The 21,458-nt window shown below is 44.1% G+C and overlaps 2 protein-coding genes across 4 annotated transcripts in view; one reads left to right on the top strand and one right to left on the bottom strand.

Moving 5' to 3' along the window:
* Positions 1-4,312, bottom strand: part of LOC125462650 (uncharacterized) — a 69,732-nt gene extending 65,420 nt beyond the window's left edge. The window contains exon 1 of the mRNA XM_059653207.1: positions 4,157-4,312. Coding sequence (XP_059509190.1) covers positions 4,157-4,312 — 156 coding nt within the window. The remainder of the gene's footprint in view (positions 1-4,156) is intronic.
* Positions 4,313-9,063: 4,751 nt separating this feature from the next.
* Positions 9,064-21,458, top strand: part of rbbp5 (retinoblastoma binding protein 5) — a 39,062-nt gene continuing 26,667 nt past the window's right edge. For all 3 annotated transcript variants that reach the window (XM_059653329.1, XM_059653330.1, XM_059653328.1), the window contains exons 1-4: positions 9,064-9,254; positions 14,511-14,536; positions 16,607-16,779; positions 19,931-20,071. In XM_059653329.1, the coding sequence (XP_059509312.1) occupies positions 9,236-9,254; positions 14,511-14,536; positions 16,607-16,779; positions 19,931-20,071 (359 nt within the window). In that variant the 5' untranslated portion in view covers positions 9,064-9,235. The remainder of the gene's footprint in view (positions 9,255-14,510; positions 14,537-16,606; positions 16,780-19,930; positions 20,072-21,458) is intronic.

Genomic DNA, 21,458 nt, shown 5'->3' on the forward strand with positions numbered 1-21,458 from the left:
GTAAGGGTCCCATCATTAACTGTGTTCTTTCATGTTGCATTTGACTTCCACTTGTCCAGATTAAGCTCCTTCTGCCATTTCTCTGGCCGACGTTCCAACTGACCTATACCCTACTGTATTCGTTGATAACCATCCTCACTATCCACCAATTTTAGTGTCATCTACAATCCTACTGAGCAGACCACTTACATTTTCAACTAAGTCACTTATTTATACCTATGCAAAAATAGAAGTCCCAGCACTAATTCTTGAGGAACACCACTGGTCACAGACCTCCAGTTAGGAAAAAAAAACACTCCTCCACAACTACCCTCTGTCTTCTATAAAGCAAACTAATTTCGAACCCAATTTGTCAACTCATTGTGGATCTCATGTGACTTAATCTTCTTGATTGGTCTTTCCTTATCAAATGCTTTAATTAAGTCCATTTAGACAACATCCACTGCCCTACTCTCATTAATCATTTTTATCACTTCCTACAAAAATCTCAATCAAGTTTGTGAAACTAGTCATCTCTGCATAAAGCCGTGTGGACTATCCTAATAAGTCCATTCTTTTTCCAAATGTGAGTAAATCCTGCCCCTGAGAAACTTTTCCAATAATTTCCCTTTCACGGATGTAAACCCTATAATTTCCTGGATTATCCCTATTGCTGAACTTAAACAAAGCAGCAACACTGCTTTTTTGTGGGATCTTGTCTGTGGCTAAAGAGGATACAATGATCTCTGTTAAGGCCCTAGAAATCTTCTCCATTGCTTCCCTCAGTGGGATAGATCCCATCTGGCTCTGGGGACTTTTCAACCTGAATGTTTTTCGAGACACACATCACCTCCTCTTTCCTAATGTCAACATGCCATACAATATCAACATAGCCCCCTTCATTTACCATCATCCATGTCCTTCTCCTTGGTGAATACTAATGCAAAGTACTCATTAAGGACCTAGCCCACTTCCTCTGGCTGAACACATAAATTCCTCCCTTTGTCCTTGAGTGGACCTACCCTTTCCCTCGCCACCATCTTGCTCCTATTATATGCAACAATGCTTCGGGATTCTCCTTAATCCTACTTGTCAAGGACATTTCCTGACCCCTTATAGCCCTCCTAATTTTAGTTTAAATTGTTTTCTGCTTCCTTTATATTCCTTAAAGGCTTCATTGGATTTCAATTTCCTATACCTCACAAGTCATAATAGTGGTCAAATATGGACTATCATTTTTTTTGATTTCCAAATATTAATTTGAGTACCTGTGGCTTTTATAGTTTGAATGGTTTTTAAAATGTAAATGACATGAGACTGAAGTGGCTGCAGCAATCATCTGACTGCAGGTTTGTGAGACACACTTTGTAACAATTAGTTTTGAAAGTACTTATCGGTTCAGTTGTGAAAGTAGTGTAATCTAAGGCTAAGCAAGTCAGAGTTTGGAATAATCCCAGTTACAATGAATCCACACCCCTGCAAACGTCTATCAAAATGTTCTGAAGACTGGAGAGTATAGATAAGAAATCACAACTTCCCATCACTGGGTTGTGGTCAGCATGTTCGAAACCCATGTAACTGAATGTAAAATACTAATGAAAATACATGCCAAAGTTTTCACCCTTTGCAAGACTGGGATTCCTGCCTCCGTCAGGTGATAAAATGGTTTAAGGAGTAAATTTCCAAACAAACAGTCCTAATTTTAAAGGTAGACAATTTCAGGGGGGTCTCTAGCCAGTCATATCCCTACCTCCTGCCACCTGATCCTCATATTGTGAATTTTTTAAACATTTACAGTCCTTGAGGTGCAGGAGCAGCAATAGTATTTTAGTGAGCGAGTTTCAGGGTTTTGACCAGCCACAGTAAAGGAATGATGATCTGTTTCCAAGTCAGGATGGCAAGTGGACTGGAGGTGGTGGTGGGGGGAGGCCGGGGTGGGGGGGTTGGTACTGTGGAGATAGAGAGACAGAGAGAGAGTGGCTTATTGGTGGTTCTCATGTATCTGCTGCCCTCGATTTTCTAGATGGTAGAAATCGTAGATTTGGAAGGTGCTGTTGGAGGGGTTTTACTGAGTAGCTGCTCTGCATTTTTTTAGATAATACACACTGACAATCATTCGACTATTTCAAGGAATTAAAACTGCAGATGCTGCAAATCAGAAACAGGTCTGGTAGCATCTGTGGAGAGAAATCAGAGTTAACATTTTGTGTCTGATGAACCTTCCATAAATGCTGCCAAACCAGTAATTTCTGTTTTTGTTTCAAATAATTGATTCCTTTTAAAAGAATTTACAGCTGCCCAATCTAAATATTTAAACACCTGTGATCCCAGGTAATGCAGTCACTCTCATGATTTTGGAAGAAAAGGTTGCTATTTAAATGTAAGCTGTTGCTGAAATATTAAACTTTGTTTTAGTCAGTTGCTTATCCACCTCCTGTAACCTTTAGAATATTGCAGCCTTGTCCCTTCTCATTCATATAGAACGGGGACATCTTTAGGAGAAGCAACAATGGCAAATCACTTCATTTAACTTGTTAAAAACAATCCTCAAACTATCTGAAGAACACTGCTTTCTAACTGTCCGAAGGTCTGCACTGTCCATTCAAACTTCAGAGAACAACCAACTGCTTCTCCTGGAACAGTTGGATTAACTGGAGCAAGCGACATGGGATTATGGAATTGTGATGATGTGGATGGAAACTATTCAGTCCATCGTGTCTGCACTGGCTTTCTGAGCAATTTTACTCAGCACCACTCTCCTACCTCTTCCCCATAATCCAGCACATTATTCATGTTTAAGTAATAATTTACAAGAATGCTTTCAGGATGAGAAACTTCTGTGATGAGGATAGATTGAAGAAATTAGGAACAAAACCAGAGAATTGCTGCAAAATCTCAACAGACCTTCTGGGCTCAATATCAAGTGAAAATTCATTTTCCTCACATCATCTTTGCTCCTTTTGGATATTACCTATGAACCCTGGTCTTCAGGCCTTGAGAAGCACTTTACCTACACTTCATAAAAACCAAAAGAACTGCAGATGCTGTAAATCAGAAACAAAATCAAAGTTGCTGGAAAAGCTCAGCAGGTCAGGCAGCATCTGTAGAGGAGAAAACAAAGTTAACGATTCGGGTCCAGTACTGAGGAAGGGTCACCGTGTATTGAGGAAGGGTCACCGGACCGGAAACGTTAACTCTGTTTTCTCCTCCACAGATGCTGCCAGACCTGCTGAGCTTTTCTAGCGACTTTGATTTTGTTACCTACACTGCACTCAATCTAGTCGACTGCGTTCTCTGCTCACAATGTGGACGCCCCCACATTGGTGACCGCTTCGCAAAACACCTACATTCTGTCTGAAGAAAATATCCTGAGCTTCCCAGTTGCCTGCCACTCTGTTCCCTGGTCAATATCTCTATCTCAGGCTTGCTGCAATGCTCCAGAGAAGGTCAGCATTGGCTGAAAGAAGAACAGTACCTCATTTTCCACTTGGGGACCCTGCAGCCCTCTGGTCTCAATACTGAGTTCAATAATTTTAGGGCCTAAACTCTCCCATGTCCCAGCTCCCTACCCCACACACCAGGCCTTGTTACCACACAGCCTACCATTACACCCCCCCCCCCACCACCATTGTTAGCCACTAACAGTCCCCATTTCCAGCTATTCGCCCTCCTAGCCAGATCGTTCTCCACTCCTTCGTCTTAACAACTGTTCTTCGCTCTCTTTGGGCTCTAACCGTAGCTTATCGTTTACTCCTTATATCCTCACCGACCCTATATTCTGCAAATAAACCGACATTTTCCCAACCACTATCAATTCTGAGGAAGGGTCACCGGACCCGAAACGCTAACTTAACTTTGATTTTTTTTTTCTTCACAGACGCTGCCAGACCTGCTGAGCTTTTCCAGCAACTTCTGTTTTTTCTGACAGTTTCTGTCTACTTGCTCTGTCTAGCCCCGGTTTGTTTCTGAAAACCGCAGCAACATTACTCCATCATATTCAGAAAACATGTTTCTTGTACAGGCAGGGGAAACGCCACGATGTACAATCGATTTTGTTCGTTTGCTTGCTGTGGGAATAGTTTTGAACTCTTGGACCTGATATTAATATATCCCACATATTTATTCAGAGGGAATCCCCCATTCCGCTCCCCACCCCCGTCTCATGGGAGAATCGTACCTTCTGTGAACAGTCCTCTGTGCAACTCGCCACAGTCCTGTCAGAAATAGCCAGGATTTCATATTCGTTGCTGTCTGCCAGGCCCCGAGCAGCTAGTGAGGCGACCATCAGCGGGAAATACCATCCCGGGATAGCACCGTGAGCCTTTCTGCCCATCCCTCTCAATTGCAGCCCAGTCGAAGGCAAGGAACCAAAAAAGGGGCAAAACCCGGAGTCTGTAACGCTGCAGAGAGAGAGAGAGAGTGCCCAGCGCTGTACTGAAACCTGCTGTGTAAGCCGGTTCACCTACAATGTCTGAGCTTGCTGGAAAAGACACAATAATAAGTTTCATTCCACCCAATCCTAGGCGTGTGACTGCCTGGGAACTCCCAGATTAATGAGAACTTCTGTTACTGGCGTTTGCAATTTTTTTAAACCTCATGTTGATATTTGAATAAAATACTGAGGATGCTGGAAATCTGAGAAAGAAGAAAAAAAACAGAGAAATGGATAAACTCAGTAAGTCTGGCAGCAAAGATATTAGGAACTGCAGATTCTGGACAATCTGAGATAACAAGGTGTAGAGCTGGATGAACACAGCAGGCCAAGCAGCATCAGCGGAGCAGGAAAGCTGACCCTTCAGAAGAAGGGTCCAGACCCGAAACGTCAGCTTTCCTGCTCCTCTGGTGCTGCTTGGCCTGCTGTGTTCATCCAGCTCCACGCCTTGTTATCTCTGATCTGACAGCATTTGTGCAGAGAAGAAACTGAGTTAACATTTCCATTCCAGTGACCCTTCCTCAGAACCTAGAGAATCTGTTTAAAAAAAAGTGTGGAACTAATGCATTCAAGTCATCTCCAAAATCAATAAAGAAAACAGAAATTGCTGGAGAAACCCTGATTCCTCCCCACAGATGCTGCCAGACTTGCTGAGTTTCTCTAGCAGTTTCTATTTTTATTTAAGCACTCTCAGTAGATTGGCATGGTAAATTCCTACATCAGCACTGCGTACTCTGTGTGTTTAGGATCATTGCATTTCAAACTTTCAGCAATATGAGAAGATTTACCTTAAGGTAAGACTGTGGTATCCAGCTTTCTGTGCAAGCTGGAAGAACAGCACCACATTTTCCACTTGGGAACTCGACAGTATTCTGGACCCAATGTCGAGTTCAACAATCTGAGGGCTTGAAGCACCTTCTCCCACGTCCTTACCTCAAGGACCACACGCCAGGCATTGTTATCATATGGAAGGGTCACTCGATCTGAAACATTAACTCTGATTTCTCTTCATAGATGCTGCCAACCCTGCAGAGCTTTTCCAGCAATTTCTGTTTTGGTTCTTATTATCACATGGTCTGTTATTACACACAATTCATTGTCAGCCACTAACATTCCTCATTCATAGCTATTCATTCTTCCAGGCTGACTGTTATCCAATCCTTCTTCTCCCTCTTTGGGCGCTATCTCCATCTATAGTAAGGTTTTAGAGGGATGTAGGCCCAATGTTGGAAAATGGGACTAAGTCAGATTGGGATGTCTGGTAGGTACAGATGAGTTTGACAGAAAGGTTTGTTTCGTGCTGTATGACTGCACGACTCAATGAATCTATAATTAATCAATACTCCTCATAATGTCATTATCTCACTAAAAGTAAAGCCACAATACACAAGGAAAGGATAAATTGCCCAGACATTGCAGTAGTTAAAGTGGTACAAGGTAACGGGTATAATTTAGCAACAAAAGCAGAAATTGATGGAAAAGTGTTTTCAGGGAGGGTCACTAGACCTGAAACGTTAACTCTGATTTCTCTCCACAGACGCTGCCAAACCTGCTGAGCTTTTCCAGCAATTTCTGTTTTTGTTTCTGATTTACAGCATCCGCAGTTCTTTTGGTTATTTATAATTCATCAACAAATGCTTTAAAAGTAACTTGTCATATTTTGATACACAACAAAGCCACCATCAAAAACAGGCTTTCTGTGGACTATCGAGGACACAGTTGAACCATTGCATTTTGTCTTTAACACATCTGAAGTGATTCACAGTATGTATGATACTTTTAGATGTGGTAATAAAGGCAAGTTTTAAGCAAATAAAACTGCTTGATATTAAAATAGTATAATAATATAAATAGTATAAAATAGTATCCACTACATTTTTCACCAAATGCTAGCTCCTGAACTCCTGCAGCTTTAAGCCAGGAACTCCACATTAATTTGCAAGGAATTCATTACCTCAATTTTCCCGTTACTAGTTAAGTGACTACTCTTTCGCTGAAAAGCTACAACCTGTTTTCTGCAGTTTATGGCCCCTCTCATCTCTTCCAGACCTTTTGCACCCTTTCCTGACCATGTGTCCCCCTTTGCCATCTCTGCCTCCCCTCCTTGCAACGCTTGTCTCCATTTGCAGCTCCTGCTTTACAGTCCGTCACTTACTTTTGCAGTTCTTCTACAAATAGAAGATAACGTAACAAAACATTCTAGGGAGGATGTAAAATGTGGGCAAAAAGGAACAAATTCTGTGACTCAACAATCCAGAGCATAAAGTGGAAAGAAGTAACTTTCTTCCATTCTTCTGGCTTTTCACAATGCTATCACGTTGTTGTGAACTACAGAGTGACTGGAGATTCTCAATACAGTAGCTTGTCACATTTGTGATCTGATGCTTTAGAATCAGGGTTCTTGTCACAAAGTCCCCCAGATGAGTCAGTTGGGTTCTTTGTCCCATAGAGACAAAGAATCCTGTGCAATTTGTCACAACATCAGTGTTGTTGACTGAGAGAAAGTTTGGTTCTTCATTTCAGAGTTCAAGAGATGCCCAAGAACAAAACAAATAAGAGGAGCACGGTGGCTCAGTGGTTAGCACTGCTGCCTCACAGCTCCAGGGATCCAGGTTCAATTCTAGCCTCAGGTGACTATCAGTGTGGAGTTTGTACATTCTCCCCGTGTCTCCATGGGTTTCTGCCAGATGCTTCTGTTTCCTCTGACAGTCCAACGATGTGCATGTTGAGTGGATTGGCCATGCTCAATTGCCCATGGTATCCAGGGGACGTGCAGGCTAGGTGGGTTATCCATGGGACGTGTTGGGCTAGAATAGGGATCTGAGTCTGGGTGGGACACTCTTCAGAGGGTTAATACAGACTCAGTTGAACAAATAGTGTCTTTTCACACTGTAAGCGTTCTATGACTTGATTATATTATATTGTATCATCAAAGATGAACTACCTGCCTTTTAGCCATACTCTTACTGCCACAACAGTTGATATGAGTTTCAAGGCAACAGTCCTGAGGTACCAGAGATTGTAGGAACTGCAGATGCTGGAGAATCTGAGATAACAAGGTGTAGAGCTGGATGAACACAGCAGGCCAAGCAGCATCAGAGGAGCAGGAAGGCTGACATTTCAGGCCCAGATCCTTCTTCAGTCCTGGGGTTGCAGGTGTCCACATGGTGCTCCACCTACTGGCCACAAACAAAGCCTTTTTTAAATAATTAACTGAATGTTAACTCTGCCTGTGGTCACGATGTGATTTGAATCTTTCTCTCCAGTGTACCTAACCAAAATCCCTGGATTGCTAGTCTGACATCAGCATTACATCGACAGTTTACTCTGAATGAATGTGCAGGTGCTGGTTTCATGATCTTCACTTTCAGTTGCTGCACCCCCCCCCCGCCAACCAAAGGAAAAGACAGAACATTTATTATAATCCAATTGAATGATTCTTCATACTTTATTTGTGAGCCAAATATTTTCACAGCTAGCAAATTGAAGTGTTCAAAGGTTTATTTGTTTCTAAACAAAATTCAATTTTCGATGTCCCCTTTACCTTTCTACTCTGGAGATGATGTGGAGGTTATTGATTACTGGTTGCTCTATTTCTACCTTGTAGGGTTGGTAGTTAAGGCACCATATCAACACAGGTCCTTTTCTTTTGCAGCTACTGACTCCCAGATGAGTGAGGGTTGACAGGGCTGGAGATCTGTCACAATTTTGGGACCTCCTTCACTTTATGCAGGTTCAGTTGGTAGGCAAATGCAATATTAGAGTAATTTCAAGAGGGCAGAGATGCATTGCATTTGGATTATTGTGAAAAGTTTTGGGGTCCATATTTAAGGAAGGATGTCCTGGCATTCGAGGGGTCTAGAGGACCTTATGAGAATGATCCGGGGGTGGAAGTCTTGACATATGAGTAGCAGTTGAAGACGCTGTGTCTATATATTATGATGTTTAGAAAGATGAGGGAGAATCTGATTGAAACTAAGAGAATACTGACAGGCCAGAATGTAGTGAACATGAAGAATATATTTCCACTAATAGATGAGACTGGGTCCCCAGGGCATATCCTCAGAGTGAAGGAATGACCCTTTGGAATGGAGATGAGGAGGAATTTCTTCAGCCAAAGGGTGGTTCATCGGTGGAACTCATTGCCGCAGAAAGCCATGGAGGCCAAGTCATTTGAGTGTCTTTAAGACAGAGACAGATAGGTTCTTGATTAGTAAGGTCATCGAGGGTTACAGGGAATAGGCAGGAGAATGGGGTTGAGAAACATATCAGCGATGATCGAATAGCAGAACAGACTGGATGGGCTGACTGGCCTGATTCTATTCCTATGTCTTTTGGTTTTATTATCGATCCTTGCATAAACATTTCCACAGAGAGAAAACAACAATAAAATTGACAAGACATCTAAAACAGCACCAATTTCCAGCACCTTTAAAAGTATGAAACATCTCAACGTGTTTCATTCTGTAGAACAAAGTAAACAGATATGACTCAGTTTCTTTTTCTCTCTCCTCAGATGCTGCCAGGTGCAGCTGAGGATTTCTAAGGGATTCCTGTTTTTCTATTTGAAACTTTCTGACTGTGTAGTTCAGGGCGGAACCTTGTAGCGCGGCCATTGCTCTCCGCGCCGGGGAACGGCTGAGGAGCGGCGGACTGGCCAGCGGCGGAAGGTTTTCCTTGTCGGACCTGCTGGAGGCGGCTGCCCGGGGCTCGGTTCCTGAGGGAAAGTGGCGGTTTGTGTTTGAGCCAGAGCCGGACCCCGGGGAAGGACAGAGAGAGAGAAGGAAGGAGGACGAATAAACCCGGAGAAAACCGAGAGAGAGGATGAACCTGGAGTTGCTCGGTAAGAGGGAAAACCTGGTGTTTGTGCGGGAAGGGGGCCCTGGGCCTTAGGAACGGGATGGAGGGAGTGAAATCGGGAAAGGAGGTAGGCGATGGAGGGAACAGGCATGAGAGAGGGGGTAACCGGAGGGAGAGGAGGAGGTAACAGGAGGGAGAGGAGGAGGTAACCGGAGGGGGAGGAGGGGGGAACAGGAGGGAGAGGAGGAGGTAACCGGAGGGGGAGGAGGGGGGAACCGGAGGGGGAGGAGGGGGGGAACCGGAGGGGGAGGAGTGAACTAGAGGGAGAGGAGGGGGGTAACAGGAGGGAGAGGAGGGGGGTAACAGGAGGGAGAGGAGGGGGGTAACAGGAGGGAGAGGAGGGGGGTAACAGGAGGGAGAGGAGGGGGGTAACAGGAGGGGGAGGAGGGGGGTAACAGGAGGGGGAGGAGTGAGGGAACCGGAGGGGGAGGAGGGGGGGAACCGGAGGGGGAGGAGTGGGGGAACCGGAGGGGGAGGAGGGGGGGAACCGGAGGGGGAGGAGTGGGGGAACCGGAGGGGGAGGAGTGGGGGGAGCGGAGGGGGTAACCGGAGGGGGAGGAGTGAGGGAACCGGAGGGAGCGGAGGGGGGAACCGGAGGGGGCGGAGGGGGGAACCGGAGGGGGCGGAGGGGGGAACCGGAGGGGGCGGAGGGGGTAACCGGAGGGGGAGGAGTGAGGGAACCGGAGGGAGCGGAGGGGGGAACCGGAGGGAGCGGAGGGGGGAACCGGAGGGAGCGGAGGGGGTAACCGGAGGGGGAGGAGTGAGGGAACAGGAGGGAGAGGAGGGAGGGAACAGGAGGGAGAGGAGGGAGGGAACAGGAGGGAGAGGAGGGAGGGAACAGGAGGGAGAGGAGGGAGGGAACAGGAGGGAGAGGAGGGAGGGAACAGGAGGGAGAGGAGGGGGAAGACTGAACCGGAGGGGGAGGAGGGATGAACCGGAGGGGGAGGAGGGATGAACCGGAGGGGGAGGAGGGATGAACCGGAGGGAGAGGAGGGGGAAGACTGAACCGGAGGGAGAGGAGGGGGAAGACTGAACCGGAGGGAGAGGAGGGGGTAACCGGAGGGAGAGGAGGGGGAAGACTGAACCGGAGGGAGAGGAGGGGGAAGACTGAACCGGAGGGAGAGGAGGGGGAAGACTGAACCGGAGGGAGAGGAGGGGGAAGACTGAACCGGAGGGAGAGGAGGGGGGAACAGGAGGGAGAGGAGGGGGGAACAGGAGGGAGGGAACTGGAGGGAGTAACCGGAGGGGGAGGAGGGATGAACCGGAGGGGGAGGAGGGGGTAACCGGAGGGAGAGGAGGGGGAAGACTGAACCGGAGGGAGAGGAGGGGGTAACCGGAGGGAGAGGAGGGGGAAGACTGAACCGGAGGGAGAGGAGGGGGGAACCGGAGGGAGAGGAGGGGGGAACCGGAGGGAGAGGAGGGGGAGGACTGAACCGGAGGGAGAGGAGGCGGTAACCGGAGGGAGAGGAGGGGGTAACCGGAGGGGGTAACAGGAGGGAGAGGAGTGAACTAGATGGAGAGGAGGGGGTAACCGGAGGAAGAGGAGGGGTTAACAGGCGGGAGAGGTGGGGGTAACCGGAGGGAGAGGTGGGGGTAACCGGAGGGAGAGGAGGAGGTAACCGGAGGGAGAGGTGGGGGTAACCGGAAGGAGAGGAGGGCGAACCGGAGGAGGGGGTAACCGGAGGGAGAGGAGGGGGTAACCAGAGGGGGAGGAGGGGGTAACTGGACAGAAGGGAATGATAAGTGGAGCGAGGGTTGCCTGGAGGGAGATTTGCATTCATTGAAGGAAGGGGAGTGAGTTGCTCGAGGGAAGGATGAGGTGTGGAGAGAGGGAAATGATAAATGAAGAGAACGGTGAGGTGTGGTGTGAGTAACATGGAGTAATGACAGGGCGGAAGGGAAGAGGCTAGAAGTTGGGAGGAGCGGGGGTAAAGGAGAGGTTGAGGCGAGGGCTGTTTTGAGCAGTGGAGTGTGTAAGGGGAGGCAGGTGTTCAAGGGGTAATAGGAGAGAGAGGTTGGGGTGGCAAAAGGCGGAGGGTGAGCAGTTAGCACGGGGCAAGCTGGATGGTCGGAGTGATATTCACATCCTCTAGACATCTCAAAGCAATCTCCCATCAGCATGTTATTTTTAAATGTGAACTGTGTTTAAAAAATGGGTAAGAATGTTTCAGGATTTAGGAATTTGAGCAAGCATTGTTCGCAGAAGAAGAAATCGAGAACAAATGGAAAACCACGGAATAAAACATATAACACACTGCAGAGAAAATATTTCAAGATGGGAAAGAAAGGGGAAACGTGGACAGGAGTGGATGACAGATAAGATACACTGATGGTAGAAATGGAAAGAAAAGCAGCACACTAGTCCAATCAAATCGAAAATAAAGAACGTGTGTCGGCAAGCTGAGCAGAAATTGCATAATGCGACATATGAAGAAGTATTGGCAATGTAAAAGAAATCACAGTGAGAGTTATACACCAGAAGGTGAAATCCTTGATGGATAGAAATGAAGGGAGAACTTTTGAAATTGGGTACACAAAATCAAGATGGTTTAAAATGATCAATCCCGGAAAAGTTCCAGACATAGCAGAAGTAACAACAAAATCTCATCTAAAAGCCCTTGAAGAAACTGAATTAGAAGTGCTAACAGAATTTTGTTATCAAGTGCATATGCAGGATCCATTCCAAGTGATATGTGTCCTTTAAGTTTAAGGAAGCTAAAGCAATGGAATGTATCATTTTTGAATTATAACTTTAGAAAGGTCACTTATCAACTTATCTTGAAAATCATACTAGGAAAAAAAAACACATTCAAAGCAGAGATTGGTCAAATGTATTCTGGATTTAGACTATGATAAAGCTATCAATTGTCTTTGTCACCAAAAGTTAATAAACATCTTGCCACTAAAATGACAGATTTATTTAGAGTCTATACTGGGACAAAATAGCGAGCAGCAGGCTGGAAGGGCACTCCAGTATGTCTCAAGTGAAGGGAGGTGTATCACAACTCTGTGTCCTGTTGCAAACATTCACTCTATACATGGAGCAAATATTCAGGGAATCAATAATACTTCCAGAGCTACAGATAGGAGGCAAGAATATAAACTTAGTGTATGCTCAATACATAATGCTACTTGCAGAATTGGGAAAATATTACAGATCAAGTAAAATCTAGTATAGAATAAAGATTGAGTATGAGCACAAAAAGAAAAATAAATTGTAAATAAAATGAATACTGCAGAAGAATTAAAGTGAAGACAGAAAAGAATGGATTCCCACTGGAAGAAACAGATGGTTTTTTTTGTTTGCGGCAAATGGTAACAGGATGGCAGATATGATACAGAAATTAGAAGTATAGAGATAGCTAGAAGTAATGTTGTGAAGAGAGAATATCTTTGTAAGAAAACTCAAGTTTGTAATGAGGAAAAAACTCATAAGATGCTACTTTCTTTCCATTCTCTGTTTGACTGAGAAACTGGGATCAGTAAGTGCATTTGGAAGAATTGGAGACCTTTGAAATACAGATGTGTGTGTGTGTGATTTATATATATGTGTTTGAAATTGCAAGTGGATGAATAACACTTAAAAAAAAATGACAACCAGAAAGAAAATATTAGCATTTGAGGCTTTTGATCAGCACTGCAAAGGTATGACGATCAGGAAGGTACCAGAAAGAGGGATTGATGTAGATATAGTTCGAAGCCATTACAGTTGCAAGTGGATAGTGAGGATGGCAAAAAAAATCAAGAGTGATGTACAATTTCAGCAGGCCACCTGGTATGAGGGGCAGCAGCAATGTTGAAATGTGGAATATGCAGCCATGGTATCATTTGAAAAGCTTGACATTACACAGCATCACATTCTGTTTCATTGACAAGATGTGCTGAAGTGACTTACTGAGTCTTCTCTGACAGCAACTGTCAAACCAATGTTCTCTCTCATTCCAGGAGACCAAAGGCAGCAGAAGCTTAGAAGCATCACCACCTGCGAGATTTCCTCTGAGTTACACACTATCCCATTTTTAGATCTGTATTGTTGTTCAATCGTTATTATTGAGTCAAAGTCCTGGACCTCCCTTCATGCAACATTCTGCATGTATCTATACCACTTGGCCTGCCTTGGTTTGAAAATGTGTCTCATCACCACCTCCTCAAGGGCAAGTGGGGTTGAGAAATTAACACCAATCACACTAGTAGTGCTCACTCCTGTGAGGCTGTGAATAAACATTTTTTAAAAATTAGTAATGTATGAAAGGATTGAATTATTTCTCAGACTGATAGCAGGTGCTGTGCTTGAGTGGTGCAGGTAGCCTGGGGTTCTCCCATAGCTGCTGAATTGCTGGTTCTAAATATCTGTATTATTTCTTTATTGCTTGTTCAAGGAATTCCCCCAAAGTCTGATCCATAGAATCACAGCACAAGGAGGTTTAGTCCACCCTGCTTGTACTAACTTTCTGAACACCACCTCTTCAGTCCCATGAACCTGTGCATTAATTAGAAATGTGTGGCATTCTGAATCAACATTTTGACATGAGATGATGAGAACAAAGATCTGTGCTTAAAGTTTGTAAAGCAGGAATTCACAGTTTTGGACTGTCACCTGCGAAGGTGTCGCTTTCCGGAAGGCTGCTCACATACTTGAAGGGAGTGTTTTTGTTGGCCTTGTAGTGAATGGTGACTGCAGAACTTTGCAATATCCATTACGGACAGCATGGTGGCAGCAGATTTAATAGCAACATTCAGACAGGTAAATGTATAAAAACTTAGAAAATGCTGTATGGGACCATGGTGAAAACCAGAGCAGACAAGGAGCAGGTGTAAGAACAGCTGGCCAAATGGTCATGTGTGCCCTGTGAGCATGTGGAACCTGCTGGGTTGGTGTTGCAATGTGGAAGAATATCCTTTTAAGATCAGAACATGAGCATTTATATTTACCGTATATATTGAGACAATTAAGTAAGATTGCAAGCTAAAACAGAAATTCCTGGAGAAACTCGGCAGGTCTGGCAGCATCTGTGGAGAAACAGGGTTAACATTTCAAGTACAGCGTCCTGAAGCAGGGTCACTTATTAACTCTGCTTTCTGTCACCACAGAGGCTGGCAGATGTACTGATTTTTCTCCTGCAGTTTCTGTTCTTATTTCAGATCTTCAGCATCCATAGCTCTTTCTTTTATTTCAGTAAGATTACATTGTTTTTCAAGACCTAGTGTCTAAATTGATGTTTCTATTTCTTTTAAACAGAGTCCTTTGGACAGAACTACCCAGAGGTAGGTTTGAAAACATTTTGTGCCTAACTGTACATCTGTAAAATTGTTTGTCTGTGATCCTGTCTTAGTCCATCTGCTGCTGAAGCACTCATCACTGATTTTGTTATGATTGGTGTTGAGTATTCTAATATTCTCTTGGCTAGCTTTCCAATATACAGTATCTGCAGTTTTGAACTCAGCCAGAACACACTTCTGCAGTCTGTATCTTGGCTTGCAAACAATCTCACAGAACATAGAACATAGAACAGTACAGCACAGAACAGGCCCTTCAGCCCACAATGTTGTGCCGACCATTGATCCTCATGTATGCACCCTCAAATTTCTGTGACCATATACATGTCCAGCAGTCTCTTAAATGACCCCAATGACCTTGCTTCCACAACTGCTGCTGGCAACGCATTCCATGCTCTCACAACTCTCTGCGTAAAGAACCTGCCTCTGACATCCCCTCGATACTTTCCACCAACCAGCTTAAAACTATGACCCCTCGTGCTAGCCATTTCTGCCCTGGGAAATAGTCTCTGGCTATCGACTCTATCTATGCCTCTCATTATCTTGTATACCTCAATTAGGTGCCCTCTCTTCCTCCTTTTCTCCAATGAAAAGAGACCGAGCTCAGTCAACCTCTCTTCATAAGATAAGCCCTCCAGTCCAGGCAGCATCCTGGTAAACCTCCTCTGAACCCTCTCCAAAGCATCCACATCTTTCCTATAATAGGGCGCCCAGAACTGGACGCAGTATTCCAAGTGCGGTCTAACCAAAGTTTTATAGAGCTGCAACAAGATCTCACGACTCTTAAACTCAATCCCCCTGTTAATGAAAGCCAAAACACCATATGCTTTCTTAACAACCCTGTCCACTTGGGTGGCCATTTTAAGGGATCTATGTATCTGCACACCAAGATCCCTCTGTTCCTCCACGCTGCCAAGAATCCTATCCTTAATCCTGTACTCAGCTTTCAAATTCGACCTTCCAAAATGCATCACCTCGCATTTATCCAGGTTGAACTCCATCTGCCACCTCTCAGCCCATCTCTGCATCCCGTCAATGTCCCGCTGCAGCCTACAACAGCCCTCTACACTGTCAACAACACCTCCGACCTTTGTGTCGTCTGCAAATTTGCTGACCCATCCTTCAATCCCCTCATCCAAGTCATTAATAAAAATTACAAACAGTAGAGGCCCAAGGACAGACCCCTGTGGAACCCCACTCACCACTGACTTCCAGGCAGAATATTTTCCTTCAACTACCACTCGCTGTCTTCTGTTGGCCAGCCAATTCTGTATCTCGTTTGCACATTTTCCCATGCTCACTAACTAAAATTACCTCACAATTTGGCAGACTTTCAATTTAATATTTCTGATCTGTGTTTGTTAAATCCCTCTGTTTCCTTGTCCCTCGCTAACTGTCAAGCATCTGCCTATTCTTTAACCCATTGAGAACTCAGCGTCAATTCTGGGATTGTGTGTAGCCCCAATTTCCCCAGCACCTCCGTTGTTGGGTTTATTTTTAGTTGCCTAGGCCCTAAACCAGGGTCCTGTGTAGGGTTATGAGCTGAAATTTCAGGGTCCTGAGCTTTGAAGCAGCACTAGTCTCTGAGAGCTCCAAGCAAGTTGTAACAGTGATGCTGCTTCTCTACCAGGACCCTGTTCTCACAGACAGCCCAGAAACACACTCATTCCTGCTGAGGGGTCACTCAATTTTCAAATCTTGTAATGCAACCAGAGGGGGACTATCAGCCTTGTTGGACTGTGTGCGCTGAGGACGGCTGGCCAACACCCACCTTCAAATGACCTGTTCAAGGACAGCGTCTAGCTGCACTTACTAAGTGCTCTAAGCTAAAAAATTGCTATACCTTTCCACCTCTGTCCATTCCTTTTAAAATGCTCCTTAAATCTGACTGGTGAAGCTGTTATTCAGCACTCCTAATAATTATAATGGCTTACTGTCAGTGCTGTTTTGAATCACCTTGGGATGGATTGACTATATGAAAGGAGCTATGTAAATACAAATTGTTGTGTACAATGCAATCTTGTTCTTCTCTGGCTGTGACTTAGTTTATTTTTGCAGGAGGCGGATGGAACTCTGGACTGTATCAGCATGGCCCTCACCTGTACCTTTAACAGGTGGGGTACCTTGCTCGCTGTGGGGTGTAACGATGGCCGTATTGTCATTTGGGACTTCCTGACGAGGGGTATTGCCAAAATCATCAGTGCACACATCCATCCAGTTTGTTCATTATGGTAATTGATGACCTGTATGTGTGTTTATGCATGTGTATTTGTGCCTCTATGTTTTGAAACCAAAACACATTTTGCAAACTCTCCACCTCCAAGTATGGGTTGATTTCATATTGAGGTGCAGCTGCACAGATGCTAGCCATTATGTTCATGAATAGCCACTCTGTGTAACTGCAGCTGGACCCTGAATGTAGGAGACAGCCATCTGTCCTCAGCACACATGTCCCAGCAAGGTTAAGGACCACTTTTCCTTCTGCAGTGACAGATCTGTCCGCTAAGTTTTCATGCTCCTGCACCTTTGGTTCAGACTGTTTAACTTTGTACAAATTAGGGCCAAACTTGGAAACTTGGTTTCTGATGCTGGTGAACTTTTCCCATTTCAGGGCTTCATCAGGTAATAGTGTACACTTCTACTGTTGCTGATAAGGTGGAAATGGGTATTAACACTTTGGGAATGAAAGAATACCAGGTCAATTAGCTGGTAACTAACCATTCATGATAGAGCATTGTACCCTCCTCGAGTTTAGTGTTTAGCAGATGATAGTAACATTTGTGTGCCCCCTCAGAAATTGCTGTTGTGAATCCAGAGAGAAAGATGAAACATGAAATTTTGGAAACTTGAAAGAAAAACGGAAAATTCAGGAAATGCAAAGCAAGTCTAACTTTTCTCCTTCGGCTGCTCATGTTTCAGAGATCTAATCAATAGTGAGCTACGCCTGAATCTTTGTGGTCAACAAATTTAGTATTGCCTGTTTTCAACTTGCCTCTCAACTTCCTGATGCAGTCTCCCATCAATTATCCTCTTAAGAACATAGAGGTCTCTGTGGCACAGTGGTAGTGTTGCTAAATCTAGGTTTAAACCCAAATGTTCGAGAGGTGTGAAATAACACAACCAAACAGAGTTGTTTCTCAAGAACAGATATTTGTAACCAATCAAGCATCCAGTCGTTCTTTGAAATTCAGCCACCTAACCAGGGAAATCATTCCAAACACTTGTCCCCTAATTATGAAGGATTTTATTTTGAGATCTGTTCTAAGTTGATTTTTAATTCATTTGGATAAATTTCCTCTCATTCTGATGGCCTGCTGCATTGTCCTGTGATCAGCTATCTGCACCATTAGATACTTTCCTTAATCTGTGCAATCTTTATTCCTTCGTCAGGACTTGAAGTGGAACTTTCTATAGCCTGTTTGTAACTCATCATTGTTTTTACATTTAGGACATGCTTCTGTTTTTTGCACGTTTACTGATGTGCATTTGTCCCAATGTGAAATGTCAGAATTGCATGTTGTATTCAAAATGGAGCTTAACAAATGCATTATTCAACATGGTGAGCTCTCCACACACACACTGCACAATCCAGCTCACCCAACATGTGTGCGCACGTCTGTAATTCACTGTTTGTGAAGTCTTGATAACGGAACTCGTAGGTCTTTTGCCAGTCCCTTTCAAACTTTATCATAATTCTTCAATTTATGTCTTTCCTCATTCATTCTTCACAAAGCGCAAACACTGTACCTGTCAGTGTTTAGATTTTATTTGTCTTTGTCTTCCCACTTCAACAGCTAGTATAAATCACCCTATGAAACCTGAGCTGCTTTCTCTGACAGTACTGCAACCCAAAATAAATGCACCCCACAGCTGGAGCTTACAAATGCTTTTTGCATTAGTCATTTTATGTAAACAATTTAAAAAAAACAAGGATTCAAATGCTGACTGACGAGAATCACCTCCCTTCTTGGGCACCAAATGTTGTGATTGCAAACACTCCTCTTTTCACATACCAGTTTCATAGTAGTGCAGCACATTGTGAATTTTATAGAGTGGTACAGCACACAGATTAGCCCAACTAGTCTGTGCCGAGCAGGTTTCCTAAACTGAACCAGTTCCATTAGCCTGTATTTGGCCCATATCCCTCTGAAGATTTCCCATCCATTTACTTGTTCGAATGTTTTTTAAATGTTGTTATTGTACCTGCCTCCACCACTTCTGGCAGTTCGTTTTATGTACACACCACTGTCTTTATTTTATTCGATATGACAAATTTAGAATTGATTGACGTATATATTAAATACTTTATTTTTTTTCTTATTTTTGAAGTGCTGAAAGAGCCCCACCCTGTCCCCCACATCCCATTCTTTTTCCCTAATCTGATTTTTGTTCTTCAGTTGCTGCCATTTATACTCCCAGATTAGGGCGGCATGGTAGCTCAGTGGTTAGCACTACTGCCTCACAGTGCCAGGGACCCAGGTTTGATTCCAGCCTCGGGCGACTGTCTGTGTGGAGTTTGCACCTTTTCCCTGTGTCTGCATGGCTTTCCTCCAGATGATCCAGTTTCCTCCCACAGTCCAAAGATGTGCAGGTTAGGTGGATTGGCCATGCTAAAATGCCGGTAGTGTTCAGGGAGGTGTAGATTGGGTGGTTTATGGGGGGAATGGGCCTGGGTGGGATGCTCTGAGGTTCGGTGTGGACTTGTTGGGCTGAAGGGCCTGCTTCCACACTGTAGGGATTCTGTAATTATTTCAAGAGTAACTGCACTTCTCTCCTCCACCCAGAAGGTGGTGGTGCAGCACTACTCTCCTTCCTCTGTTTTAAATTTCAGTTCCGTCTGGTACAGATCCAAGCTCTTGGAATATTTAATGGTGTATCATCATAATTATACACAACATTTTTACTTGATTTTGTTTTTAACTGCAGATTTGGTTCACATGTGCCTTTAGTCATGCCACCTATCCCTTTGGGTCGATTTCTTTAACTTTTACTAGGCAGAGTTACATATGGCTCGATTCATTCGTACACTAACAGCATTGACCTTTTCCTTTTAGCCGGTAGAGAGCTTCAGTGTTCCCAGTTGTAGCTGCAGTTGCTGAGGATGCAATGACAAGCATTAAATTTATTAAGAAAAACTAAACATTATAAAAACTATCAATGTATTGACACTTCTAACATGTTACATAATTTGCACTATCCTGACTTGGAAATATGTCTTTGTTCATTCACCGTTGCTGAGTCGAAAACCTGGAATTCCCTCCTTTATAGCAACCTAGAACACCGAGGTTTTAGAAGCTGCCACCACTTTCTCAAATGCATTGAGCGATGTCTACATCCTGTGGAGATCACACTTTTAAAACATATTCACGTTTCTCTTCACAGTTGGAGTCGCGATGGACATAAACTAGTCAGTGCCTCAACTGATAACATTGTGTCGCTGTGGGATGTTCTGTCTGGAGATTGTGACCAGAGGTTCCGATTTCCCTCGCCAGTGCTCAAAGTCCAATTCCATCCCAGAGATCAGTAAGTGTTCCAAAAGTTTGGATAGATTTGCAATGAAATTACCAGGAATGCAGATCATTCCAAACCTTTAGTCCACTTGAGGCTGTGAAAGTAAGATGCATGAAGCTTCTTTCTAATTCTTCTGTTTACATTTCCCTCTAAAATTTGAAAGCTTAGGAATGTTAAAGGTACTCTTTCCTCATGTGACAAGGTTTGGGCAATTCCAGCTCAGTTTTGGGTGGGTACGGGGCATGTGTCCCTAATTTGCATTTGAAATAGTGAATCTGAGTGATCCATAGGGTGGCACTTTTGGGAAATATCCATTTAAAAAGCCAAGCATCTGCGCTTTTTGGGCTGAGTTACTCTATTTGTATAGATTGTTGGCATTTTAATGCTTGTTAACATCTCATGATTAGTATTTGCATCAGAAAGTCTGCCATTCCCAACTCTAACCGTGGGCACATTATAAAGAATCAGTGATTTTCTTTGTTTTGTCTCCTTGCAGAAATGAAAGGGAAGCTTACTCTCTGGTTCTGCTGCACGCTGTTCTTTTGAAACTTGCTGCCAGGAGTCACAGAATCCAAATTCTAATTGCTATGGGTCAAAAGCAAAATAGTGCAAATACCCAGAAAATCTAGAATTAAGAAATAAAATATCGATTTAATAACAACCATATAGCCACTGTTGATTGGTGACAATGGGAACTGCAGATGCTGGAGAATCCAAGATAACAAAGTGTGAAGCTGGATGAACACAGCAGGCCAAGCAGCATCTCGGGAGCACAAAAGCTGAAGTATCGGGTCTAGGCCCGAAACGTCAGCTTTTGTGCTCCCGAGATGCTGCTTGGCCTGCTGTGTTCATCCAGCTTCACACTTTGTTATCTAGCCACTGTTGATTGTTGCTTAAAAAGAAAATGTTCTCTAATGTCCCTAAGGAAAGGAAATCTGCCCGCCTTTTGTTACGGAGGGGGAATTGGCCGAACCCCTCTGATAGTTACACCAAAACACGAGCCCCGATCTATTATGATGGGAGTAGAGGTTCCCTCCTAATTATTAGCCTCAAAACACCCAGAGAAGCTCGCCTTTCCCCTTGTAATCTGTTAAGAGTGTTTAAAAGAAAGAAAATACCTGATCTCCACTTTACAAATAATGAGAAATATTTAATCCTAACGATGAACAAATTAACAGAATTAGTAACAAACCGAACAATTCCCCCCTAGACTATTAACTACTTCCTAACTGGTCTAAATTCTACTGGAATTCTGTTCAAATAAACATAAGTCACACTTGTACAAACCCAGTTAATAAGAAAACAATAAATTAAAACTTAATCCATACAAGTTTGCTCAGTCTGTGCCTTCTTTGCTTTATCTCCAGTCTTCTGTTGATCTCATATCACAAACACCTTT

The sequence above is a fragment of the Stegostoma tigrinum genome, chromosome 21 (assembly GCF_030684315.1).
Source record: "Stegostoma tigrinum isolate sSteTig4 chromosome 21, sSteTig4.hap1, whole genome shotgun sequence".
NCBI classification, from domain to species: Eukaryota; Metazoa; Chordata; class Chondrichthyes; order Orectolobiformes; family Stegostomatidae; genus Stegostoma; species Stegostoma tigrinum.